We start from the raw sequence: 13070 nt of genomic DNA, 5'->3' as shown, positions 1-13070 counted from the left end.
TTGGCTAGTGAAAGTTGCAGGTATGGTGTGTGTGATATGAAATGTGAGCTTACCATAATCACAGTCATCCTTAACCCATTAAGACCTGAGGCGATTCTTTAAAAAAAATCGAAATCCTAACAGTTTTTTGAAAAGTAATAAAAAAAATCTTTTTCAAGATCTTTCAAAAATAGCAGATATAATATTTTATATGTATATGTATATCTGCTATTTTTGAATAGCCAAAGAAATCTAAAGTGACACAGATGTGTTCCAGGTCTTAATGGGTTCATCATATTCCATCATATTCAAGGGCTTTTGGAGAGAAATGACACAGACTCCAGTCACTTTTAGAGCACTGCAGAGGTGTGTACAGTATGTGTGTGTGTGTGTGTGTGTGTGTGTGTGTGTGTGTGTGTGTGTGTGTGTGTGTGTGTGTGTGTGTGTGTGTGTGTGTGTGTGTGTGTGTGTGTGTGTGTGTGCGCTCGTGCGTGCGTGCGTGCGTGCGTCCAGCTGATGCTCGTTGACACTCGTTAATTTCATACTGGAAGATAATTGAGGTGACTGGGCGGAAACTTAACATAAACTGAACTTAAAACTTAAACTAAACATATTTGGGCATGGCTGACATCATAGTGACAACATGAGCTTTGAATCAGCTCAGCTTAAAACCAGACTGCACATTGTGAATGACACACATGGGAGAGACATTGAGGAAGCCTTCATCATCACCAACAAGAGGAACTATTAGCAGAGAACCATACACTTCATATTCAGCTGGTAATTTCCCTGTAACCAATCCTGGATCGTAAGGTCACAGATCACACATTCTTGGACCATTACAGCCCATGCATAGCATCAGCTTTGACCATGAACCAACCGTTTCCGACAACGAGCCAGCAGCAGGGAAACTCAGAGGAAGAAAGACCTTACAGTAGTCAACAGTCTACCAGGACTTTAACGCAATCGGAAGTAAAGAGACATCGTCTGACTGACACAGGAAAGAAAACTCACATCTGTAAACAATGTGACAAGAGTTTCAGTTCGTTAAGTCTCCTGAAGACACACCAGCGTGTCCACACTGGAGAAAAACCTTTCCACTGTCAACGGTGTGACAAGAGTTTCAGTCAGTTAGGTAGTTTGAGCCAACACCAGCGTATTCACACTGGAGAAAAACCTTTCTATTGTAAACAGTGTGGCAAGAGTTTTGGTCATTTAGGACACCTGAAAACTCACCAGCGTGTCCACACAGGAGAAAAACCATTCAACTGTAAACAGTGTGACAAGAGTTTCAGTGAGTTAGGTAGTCTGAACAAACACCAGCGTATTCACACTGGAGAAAAACCTTTCTATTGTAAACAGTGTGACAGGAGTTTCAGTCTGTTATGTTCTCTGAGCCAACACCAGCGTATTCATTCAGGAGAAAAACCATTCCACTGTAAACAGTGTGACAGGAGTTTCACTGTGTCAGGTTCTCTGAAGAAACACCAGCGTACTCACACTGGAGAAAAACCTTTCTATTGTAAACAGTGTGACAGGAGTTTCAGTCAGTTAGGTTCTCTGAGCCAACACCAGCGTATTCATTCAGGAGACAAACCATTCCACTGTAAACAGTGTGAAAGGAGTTTCACTGTGTTAGGTTCTCTGAAGAAACACCAGCGTATTCACACTGGAGAAAAACCTTTCTACTGTAAACAGAATGTGCCCATTCCCAAAAAGGCCAAAGTGACATGCCTGAACGACTGGAGACCTGTCGCTCTCACCCCGATCGTCAGCAAGTGCTTCGAGAAACTGGTGAGGGAATACATCAGCTCCACGCTACCTGCCTCGCTGGATCCGTGGCAGTATGCATACCGCAAAAACAGATCCACCGACGACGCTATTGCCATGGCTCTCCACACCGTCCTCTCGCACATGGACAACAAGCTGCTGAAGGACAAATATGTACGTATGCTGTTCGTGGACTACAGCTCAGTGTTCAACACCATTGTCCCAGCAATACTTGACAAAAAGCTCAGAGACCTAGGGCTACACCCAAGCATGTGCGACTGGATACAGGACTTCTTGTCCAACCGACATCAGGTGGTGAGAATGGGCAGCATCACATCCGACCCCCTGACCCTCAACACCGGAGCACCCCAGGGATGCGTGCTGAGCCCTCTCCTCTACTCCCTGTACACGTATGACTGCATAGCCACAGATGTCTCCAACACCATCATAAAGTACGCGGACGACACGACAGTGATAGGCCGAATCGTCAACAACGACGAGTCTGACTATAGAGAGGAGATCAACTCACTGGCACTCTGGTGCCAGGAAAACAACCTCGCTCTTAACGTCGACAAGACCAAAGAACTGATCGTGGACTTCAGGAGGCCGCGGAGAGATCATGCGCCCATCCTCATCGACGGTGCTGTAGTGGAAAGGGTCAGCGAGTTCAAGTTCCTCGGAGTACACATCGAGGAGGACCTCAAATGGGAGACCCACACCACACACGTGAGGAAAAAGGCTCAGACTGTACTGGCTCCGCCGCCTGAAGAAGCTCGGAGTAGGACATCGCATCCTCAGGCTGTATTACAACAGTTCTGTTGAAGGCATCCTAACAGGCTGTGTCACGGCCTGGTACGGGAACTGCACTGCCCGAGAAAAGATCAGCCTACAGCGAGTAGTGCGATCGGCAGAGCGGATAATGGGAGACGAGCTCCCAGCGCTCCAGGAACTGTACAAAAAGCGGTGCGTGGTCAAAGCCAAGCACATCATCAAGGACAAGCACCACCCAAGTCACAAACTGTTCAAACCCCTACAACGACCACGACCGGGCAAGGGGCTCTACCGCAGTATCAAGAGTTCCACCACCAGGTTCTGGTGCAGTTTTAATCCGGCTGTTGTCAGAATGCTGAATGAGGCATAAGCCTTGTTCAGCAGCCTGACAACAGGCGGCACTGTCCAGCTGGTCGCAGACTTTTTTTGGCTCTTCCTGAACACACCTGTGGATTATACCAGGGACAAATGACTTGGACTTAGCTCCCCCTCGGACATACCTGTGGACTACACCAGGTACAAATGACTTTTTGTTGCACTCCCTCATGGAGCTACTTGCGGATTATACTAGGGTCAGTCCACCCTAGGTGGACACGCATTGACCTTTTGCACCTTAATCCCATGTATAACGCACTGACTTTTTTTTTTCTTTTTATTGTGCTCTTTTTTTCTCTAAGCACCTTAACGTCCATAAGTAGATCATGCACAGTATAAGTATATATCATGCACAGTATACATACATTGCTGCTATGCTCAGGCACCTTAGTTTTTATTATCTTAGGTACTTTGTAAATATGTAGATAACTTGTCTGGCCTTCTGTTGCTCTCTTGTTTTGATCTCCTTCCCACTTGCCCCCCAACCCTCTTCTCCCCCCCCCCCCCTCTTCTTTCTATGGAATTAACGTTGCGATGGGAATGATGTACAAAAACGAATTTCACCCACTTTTTTACCTTGTAAACCTGTGATGTGACAATAAAACTGATTCTGATTCTGATCCAGTCAGTTAAATCACCTGAAAAGACACAAGTGTGTCCACACAGTGGACTTGGGTGTTGGAAGTGCATTATTGCTCCATAATTTTTTACGGTTAACCATTAACCGTTAGTATTAACCGGTTACCAATTTCTTAACGATTACCGGTTAACGGTTGGCCATCACTAGCTGCTGAAGATGCATACTTTTCAAGCACACTGTAACAACCAAATAAATGGTTGGTTCTCAACTTATTTAGTTTCAACTTTCAAGAGTGCATTATTTCCTTGTGTGAACCTCAACACAAGGATTTAAAGGTTTCATGACATGCTGGTTTTACGAAACATTAAGTCTTAATCATGGTCCTTCAAACGTGTATTAACACATTGATTGCCAAGATGGAATTAATGCGTTCTTTCAAATCCATCACTTGATTGCCTAGATCGAATCTTTGCGTTCTTTCACTTTTTGGGGAAAATTCCACAAGGGGCGACCTAACACAGCTTTGGAATGATCGATCGTCTCTCAGAGAAGAAAAATGTGGATGTGACATCATTCCAAAAAACGTCACTTCCACCCGCCCCAATGATGGGATTTTCAGAAAAACGTCTGTAACTCAGTTTATTTTTATTTCATTGAAAACCACCCGTTTTCAGCAGACCAAAGCTCCAAAATGGCGGATCGCGGTTGGAAACTTGTTGTTCCCATGGATACACAGATCCTTCTGCCTAATCACAGGAACCTTTTTTCGTGATTTTTTTACACAATGTCCGTTCCACAGAGTTTCAAATATCATCGGATTTAGGTAATTATACGCCGGGGAACCCTGCTATATAGACTCAATTTCAAAGGCGGATGCTGGGCCCTTGGTTGAGAGCTTGTAGATTGCCAATTACCGCAATTTTTTTAAATGTCTGATATTTGGGAAAGTTTGTTGAGAAAAAAAAAAGAGTGAAACGTTTTTTAAATCTTTTCCCATAATGACATACCCAAAATAGGGCTGTCAGTCTCAAAGTGGTTAAAATACCGTATTTTCAACTTAAAAAGGTGTCCATGCCGCTGCTGTGCGTCGTGAGGCATCATGCACAACGCTCTTTTTTTCCGGCTGAAGCATAAATTATGTTTATGGAAAAAAATCAGTTGCTTTGGTGTTTGTTTTGCAGTATTTCATCACAGGATGTTATCAGCTCTCAGACGCACAAGGGGGGAAAGAGAGAGGGCAGGGAAGAGAAGGTTGTCCCGAATTAATCCATTAAGACCGGGAATGCGTCTGTGTCATTTTTATATTGGCTATTCAAAAATAGCAGATTTTTGCAAATCTTTGAATATATATATATATATATATATATATATATATATATATATATATATATATATATATATATATATATATATATATACGCATTTTTTTTTTTTTTAAGCGAACTTTTTTAACTCAAATATTTGCTTCTGTTCTACAAATGTCTTTGTAGAACTTCTTCTTTTTTTTTTTTTTACGTATGTTGCTATTATAACAGTGGTTCTCAAACGTGTTCATGTCAAGGACCCCAAAAATCGTATGTATTTGGCCGCGGACCCCCATCTGAAAATATTTTTTTCCAGGGACCCAAAGATTTTAGTTAAAAATGTATATTCAAAGATTTGCACACATTCTCACGACTTTTTTTTTCTTCAAAAATAGGAAATCTACAAGCTCATAGCGCGATGAGCTTGTATATCTGCTATTTTTTTAACAGCCAAAGAAACCTTAAAATGACACAGATGTGTTCCCGGTCTTAATGGGTTAACTGTGCCCCCCCCCCGCCCCCCCTCCCCCCTCGTCTGTGTGCCAAAGCCTCTTTGCATACAGATCAGGCCGGGCCCAAAAAGAAGGCTGCTGCTGCTGAGACAGCTATAGCGGCACACATTCCGCCACACACACACACACACACGCCTTGCTCAATGGCTCACGGTGTCTCCTAAACTATACGGTGGTCCTCCTCAACGACAGCAACAGCTCAATGAATGAACAGATTATGCAAAGTAGGATTTACTGCGATTAATATTAACATCAAGTCAATACCATTACAGTACCTGTCACTGTAACAAGCAGGGGAAATTGATATCGGCAGCTTATTCTAAAGCCTATAGTTTATGTTCCGTTGTGCGATGGTGCCGCGTGCCCGGAAAACACATTTCTGGTGCAAAACGCTGTCGTACCACAAAGTATAAATTGGGTTTAAGTCAGTAATGAATCTTTCTACCAGCGGCGTGAGGTTGTGACTGGTAGTGGAAAGTAACCAAGTATATTTACTCAAGTATTGTACTTAAGTACACTTTTGTACTTAAGTATTTTAACTTTACTGGAGTATTGTAGTATTGTAATACTGTAGTATTTCAATACTTTTACTTCTACTCCGCTACATCTCAGAGGCAAATATTGTACTTTTTACTCCACTACAATGATTTGAAAACGTTAGTTACTAGTTACTTTGCAGATTTCGATTATTATTACATAAACATGCATTAAGCACTTCAGGCATATATATACTTCCGCTACAGTATTTGAAAATTGCCGATCTACAAGCTCACAACGCGTCGCTTTGTGACGCGTTGTGAGCTTGTAGATCGGCTATTTTCCAAAGATTTTTAAACATTTTGAAAAATTTCAAATGGGACATTTCTGCGTACTTTATACTTTTGGTACTTTAAGTCCATTTTCATGCCAACTTTGGTATTTTTTACTCAAGTAAATTCGGAATACCGAATACTTCTACTTGTAACAGAGTATGTTTACGTTGTGGTATTGATGTACTTTTACTTAAAGAGATAGTTCACCCCCCCAAAAAAAAAATTCTATCGATTAGTCACCCCATGGAGACTTGAATTCATGGATATTTTTTAGTAGTTTTTTTTTTGTTAGCATTCCTAAGCCAATAATTTGATGACCAGCGGACCGGTAGGCAGCGGTTCCGGTAGGAAACACAAAGGAGAGTCTTTGTGTCTCCTACCGGAACCGCTGCCGGTCATCAAATTATTGGCTTAATGCGACAAAAACAAAAAAATGTCCATGAATTCAAGTCATAAAGGGGTGAACTATCCCTTTAAGTAAAATTCTGAGTACTTCTTCCACCACTGGGTGGTTATGGACCAGTTTAAATCATGGCTGTACCTGTGTCCGTTGCCCAGCCCCCGGTAGGCCTTCTCCTGGTCCTGCATGCGGTTGAGGCTCTGGGCCACGCACAGGTACTGGTCGTAGTACTTGATGGCCTCCTCGAAGTCGCCCAGGGCCTCGTAGCAGTCGCCCAGGTTCCCGTAGGCGCGGCCGCGGTCCAGCAGCGCCTCGTTGCCGCTCAGCTGCTGCAGCGTGGCCAGCTGCTGCTCCAGGTAGCCGATGGCCTCCTCCATCACCCCTACGTTCATCTTGGTGATGCCCATGTTGCCGTAGACCTGTGTGCCAAGTGGTGGAGAAAGTATGGAGTCAGATCAGTCTTATAATGAATAAATCCATAAGTCCTGGTTTGTATCCACACAGGGTGATTTTTTAATAAACAATTTTGCAAGTGTTTTTCGGATCAGCAGTACAAATGCAATGCTTCACGTTTGTGTTTCAAATCCACAATTCCAGATGCTCTGCTTCACAAATATAATTATCTATTTAGCTCTAAATCACTCAATTTATAAATGCACACTTAATTAACTTTGCAAATGAAAAATAATCTACAAATGATGTTTTTTTCCCCCCACACATGTCATATAAATCCACCATTCATGCAAATCTGTTGATGTGCATTTACACACTGCTTCTCTGTGGTGAAACTCCTCTGTGCATTCGTGAATGTTTTTGAGACTATACCCTGACGTTGGGCGTATAGACAAATGTCTTCATTGGCTGATGAATCGGTCAATCAAAATGTTCATGATTCTGATTGACAGGTTCATCAGCCAATCATATGTATTTTTACATTTTCTCCACCAATCAAATGAGACATAGGTAAGATGTAGTAGAAGTAAAAGTACAGAAAATTGGAAAATACTCCAATAAAGTAAAAAATACCTCAAAATTGTACTTAACACATTCGGTGCCAGAATTTTATAATAACAGTTTACGTTCGGTGCCAGAAATCTGACCGTTGCGCTGCGCTGTTTAAAGCTCTAGACTCCACGACAAGCAATCCATGAAAAACAATGCATGCGTGGCACGGTGCACGATAGTCCTGGCTAACGCCTGGAACGATAACATCTCTCACACGAGTCACAATGGCGGAGTGATCGTGCATCCAAAATGACTCGTTTTCCCCACCGGAAAAAGTTTCGGAGCTACAGAGGTTTTTTGCAAGGAGATAGAACGAAAGCGGATGGGGAGCCATGTTTTTTGGCACGGTGATCCATCTGTCCCTTCCTTCTCAGAATCACCGTGGGTGATTCCAGAGCTGTGCTAGCCCCCCCCCCACCCCATGTAGAAAAAAACAAAAAAAACAAAAAGACTGATAACATGTAATTTTACGGTTTCGGCACCTAAGTGCTACTCTTTGAGAACACGTGATTTTACGGTTTTGGCACCCGATGTGTTAAGTACAGTACTTGTGTAAAAATGTACTTAAGTTACTTTACACCACACTGACCTGCGCCTCCACGGCCGGGTCCTTCAGCCGGCGGCCCAGCTCCAGCTGTTCCTCGTAGCTCTTGAAGGCCATGGCGTACTTCCCCAGCGCCATGTAGACGGCGGCCAGGTGCCCGTGGGCCTTGCACTCCCCCGGGACGTCGCACAGCTCCTGGTACACCTCCAGCTCCTGGGTGTGGTAGCCCAGGGCCTTGTCGTACTTCTGCACCAGTCTGTACGTGGCCCCCAGGGCGGCGTACGCGCACGCCTCCATCCTGCGCTCCTTCACCTGAAAATTCCATTACATCAATACGGGTGGCAAGCAGTGTTGCCTACGATTTTGTAACCCTATTTTTTTCACCCAGTGCCAATGCCTAAGCTTGTAATCCTGGGCACTACTCTCCCTTTGCCAGCCTGGGGAGAGCCCCGAAATGAGCTCATGCCTCCTTCAACGCATCAGGAGTTCGCCGACCGCTTCCTATCACCTGACAGGGGGGGGGGGTTTTGGACGTAGCGAGTGGAAGGAACACGTTATTCCAACCAGTTCCTTTCCCCTCCATCAGGCTGACCAGGGGGAGGCAGTATAGACCAGGATTACTGCATGTTTTTTGTGAGGGTACCTACCCTAGGGGACACGGGGAGAACATACAAACTCCACACAGAAAGGCCCTTTCGCCAACCCCACCTAGGGTATGGGCACTGATGAGGAGGAGAGAACACGCCCCCCAGCGCCCACAGCGCCCCATCCAGGACCTTCTAGCTGTGAGGCGGCAGTGCTGCCGACTGTGCCACCTTGCCCCCAGCAGTGTTGATTTTGACAGCAAATTTGGTTTTGGGCATGTCATTATAGGCAAAATGTTCAAGGAATTCAAAATATCCCAAAACAGCAAAAATAGCAAAACTACAAGCTCACAATGCATGCTGATACAACAAGTTGTGAGCCTGTGGATCAATCTATTTTCTCTATTCGTTGTATGACAAAGTATATAGGGGCTTAAGTGGTTAAAATATCATTTTAGAATGTGAAGACGTCCTGTGCATATTAAAGGATCATAGCTGTGGTTTGGCATGTTTAGCTTACTGAATACAACTGCCAAATATTTTCTAAAGTACTATTGTTTGTTTGTTTGTTTGTTTGTTTGTTAGTTTCGAGGAAGCCATTAGATTCAGTTAATTTCAGAGACTGATGGATCAGTTTTTTTCTTTCATTTATTAATTTCTAAGGCATGTAGGGGTTAGGTAAGTGGGTGGGTGGCTGGGTGGGAGTAATGTGTTTCTACTGTATGTGTCTGTTTTTTGTTCGGTTTTGTCTTTGTGTTATTGTTTACTGTCTTTTTATTTTTATCTTGTTTTATTTTGTTGTCCATTGTCTTGTTTAAACTATGAAGAGCTGTATTATTTATGGCTGAATGTTAAAATTGTTATTCTCCAATAAAAGGATTTAGTGAAAAAGTGAAAAAAAAAGAAGAAAAAAAGAGCTTGAGATAGGTAAGCCAGCAAACTAAAAATAACTGTGCTGTTATTTATTTTGTCAAAGTTATGTTATTGTTGCATTTCAATGCATTATCAAATGGAAATTGAGTCGAAAAGACTAGCCGCAAATAGTTCCTGGAAAAACGATTGATTTACAAGTGAAATTCAAATGTCCATGACACGATGCAATTATAAATAAACGGCAACTCTAAAAACAAAGCCGTTAAGGGGAAAATGCTGATGTAGGATAATATGGCCAATGAATGGACGATGACATACAGTATACAGCAGGGGTCTTCAACAGGGGGTCCGGGACCCCTAGGGGGTCCTCAGAGTTACTACAGGGGGTCCGCCAAATCTATGTGAGATAGAACATTTACTCATTTTTACACTAAGCATCCCCAGCATCCCTTCATTCTGGGGGGGGACATTCACGGAAAATAGCAGATCTACAAGCTGACAACGTGTCGCACTGCGACGCGTTGTCAGCTTGTAGATCTGCTATTTTTGGTGAAGAAGTTTGGTGTAGAGGCAATTCAACATGAATCCAAAAGAAAAAAGTAAACAAAAGAAAAATTCAATTTACAAAATACTGATGATAGTGCTGTCAAACAAGCCTATGAAGCTATCTATGAAGTCTATGAACCTAAGAATCTATATACGATATGTAGTGGGGGTCCTCAGCTAAGGGGTCCTTGGGCTGAAAAACGTTGAAAACCCCTGGTATACAATATCTGTCTGTTGGTCTTTTAAACTATAATATACAGTATCTATAACATGTCGAATATAACTATTGTGATCATTCATACCTGATGAGCCAAGGCCAACTGCTGCTCATAAAACTGAATGGCTCCGGCCACGTCCTTTTTACACACAAATATGTCGCCCAGGTTGCCCAGCGCCCTAAACCGAGCCTGTGCGTTGTTCAGCGACTGAGCCAGAGACAACAGGTACTTCTGACACTCCTCCGCCTTGGCGAAGTCCCCCAGGGCCTTGAACGCCAGGCCCAGGTTACAGTAGGCCTTGGCCTGGCTCAGTTTGTCGTGAAGGTCTTTAGCCAGAGCCAGGTCCTGCTCGTAGTACTTGACGGCGTCCTGGTAGCTGCCCAGGCAGTAGTGGGCGTAGCCCAGGTTGTGGCACACCTTCCCCTCGCTCTCCATGTCCTGGAGGTCGGGCGAGAGCCGCAGGTACTGCTCGTAGTACGGGACGGCCTGGGGGAACTCCCCCCGCGAGCAGTGGAAGTTCCCCAGGTTGCCCAGGGCACGCGCCTCGCTCTGCACGTCGCGGAGCTCGCGGGCGATGTTGAGGTGGTTCTGGTAGTGCTGCAGGGCGCGGTCGTGCGCCCCCAGCGCCTGGTAGGCCACGGCCAGGTTGCCGTGCGTGGAGGCCTGCGAGGCGCGGTCGTTGACCTCCATGGAGATCTGCAGCTCCTGGCGGTGGTAGCGCACGGCCTGGTCGAAGGCGCCCAGCGCGTTGTAGGCGTTGCCCATGTTGCCGTAGGCGCGGCCCTGCGCCGCGTAGTCGTTGAGCTCCTGAACGATGGCCAGGTGGGTTTTGTGGAGCTTCAGCGCGGTCTCGTAGTCGCCCTTCATCTGGTGGATGATGCCTGTGTGGGGAGAGCGTGGTGGAGGGACAAGAAAGAGAGAAGGAGGTTGAAGTTAACAGCCCACTTTAGAGGGAAATTGCAGAGTAAATTCGAGTGGCCTCGTCAGCTTCCTCTTATGTACAAAGCAAGCCGTTTGGATGTTAAAATATGCTCTCCGCTGAGCCATCTGTTCCCCCCTCTCTCACACACACACACACACACACACACACACTCTCCCAGAGAAATATGGTCATTAAAATGCAGCACAATCACACAGTTGTAATAAAACCCAAAATGGAATCATTACATCGCCTAAGCTGTCCTTGATGAGTGCGTCTTAGAGGAATTTTACCAAAACCAACAAGTTTTTCCCACAGGGAGGGAAGTGGTTACACGAGGGAAACAACAGAGAGGAGGACGAGATGTGGAAGTGGGGAGGAAGAGCGGGAACTAATCGATCGAAAGCTTAGCGAACATGGCGAAAATATAAATAATGAAGAGCCCTGTTTGTTGATGGTATTATGTCTGATAAAATACCAACCTGTGAAAAAGTAATAGCTTTACCGCACAGCCGGCCATCTGGCATGCACACGCACACGCACACACACACGCACACACACACACACACACACACACACACACGCATGCACACGCACACGCACACACACACAGTACATACAAACGCATACACAAATAAACGTGCACATCCACAAACGCGCAACCATGTGACAAATAGACAGAGGAGAGGAGAGAGACACCATCACAGATTATCTAGCCCTCTCCTGTTGCCTTTGAGAGCTCTGGAGGCTCTCCTTCCTTCCGCGGGTGTCACCCGGCCTTTCCATAATAATAATTACACTACTGAAGGAGCAGAGCAAGGCGATGCCTGCAGGCTAGAGAGGATGGAGCCGTGGAGATTGGCCTCAGGGCTAACGATCAATCACTCGCTTCGCCGCAGAGAGGCTTTTTGCTGAGGAACAACGCATGCAGCCATGCTAACGTTCATCCACCACCACACAGCTGGGTCCAACATCATGGCTTTGCTGCTTCATCAGCAAGCGGGGACTAAAAGGCACTGGCGTTCGCTTCACCAAAACACATGTGTTGTGCGAAAATTCTTATTCGGTTTAACCCATTCAATCCGGGAACGCATCTACAGTGTGTCATTTTAGATTTTAGCTATAACCGTTACTTTTAATACTTTGGCTATTCAAAAATAGCAGATCTACTGCACCGAGTGCCGCGCTACGAGCTTGTACATCTGCTATTTTTTCTTTTCTTACATCTGCAAATCTTTGATTACATAAATATTTACACAATATAACACATTTTTTTACTCAAATCTTTGCTTCTGGGGGCTCCCTGGAACAACATATTTTGATGGGGATCGGCGACCAGAAACATATAATTTTGGGTGGTCCTTGACAAGAAAAGGTTTGACACATTTGTTTAGACATTTGAAAGTTACAAATGTTTGCTTAAAAAATATATATATATTCAAAGATCTGCAAAATGTTTCACGATAAATAAATAAAAAGCAGATCTACAAGCTATGAGCTTGTATATCTGCTATTTTTGAATAGCCAAAGAAATCTTAAAATGACAGGAGATGCGTTTCCCGGATTGAATGACGTTAAGATACGTTGTTGTTGTCGTACAACAAAACAAGTCGTTTGGACGAAGCATCATTTAGCCTAGCGGGGCCACAAAGGATGATGATGATGGCACAGAATGTGGTGGAGCCGCTGAGAAAAGGGGGAAATGGGTTGTGGAGCCAGCCAGGGTGGATGGGTGGAAAACAAGGGATTTGGAGAGAGAGAGATGCTGTGGCTTGTGGCTATAAGAATGCGATGGTGCCGCGGGGATTATAGCCACCACCATGTGTGTTTTCCCATTTATTCCAACCCAAACCTGCCACACTGCAGGCTGCACACGCA

At 44.7% G+C, this 13070-nt stretch overlaps 1 protein-coding gene across 1 annotated transcript in view; it reads right to left on the bottom strand.

Annotated features, from left to right (window-relative positions):
* Window positions 1–13070, bottom strand: part of LOC308087860 (tetratricopeptide repeat protein 28-like) — a 369778-nt gene that overhangs the window by 61834 nt on the left and 294874 nt on the right. The window contains 3 exon segments of the mRNA XM_080432067.1: window positions 6645–6922; window positions 8098–8364; window positions 10358–11154. Coding sequence (XP_080288193.1) covers window positions 6645–6922; window positions 8098–8364; window positions 10358–11154 — 1342 coding nt within the window.

The sequence above is a fragment of the Gymnoscopelus braueri genome (assembly GCF_963280865.1).
Source record: "Gymnoscopelus braueri genome assembly, chromosome: 7".
Lineage (NCBI taxonomy): Eukaryota > Metazoa > Chordata > Actinopteri > Myctophiformes > Myctophidae > Gymnoscopelus > Gymnoscopelus braueri.
Note: the sequence above shows the minus strand (reverse complement) of the source record. Positions and strands in the feature narration are given on the sequence as shown.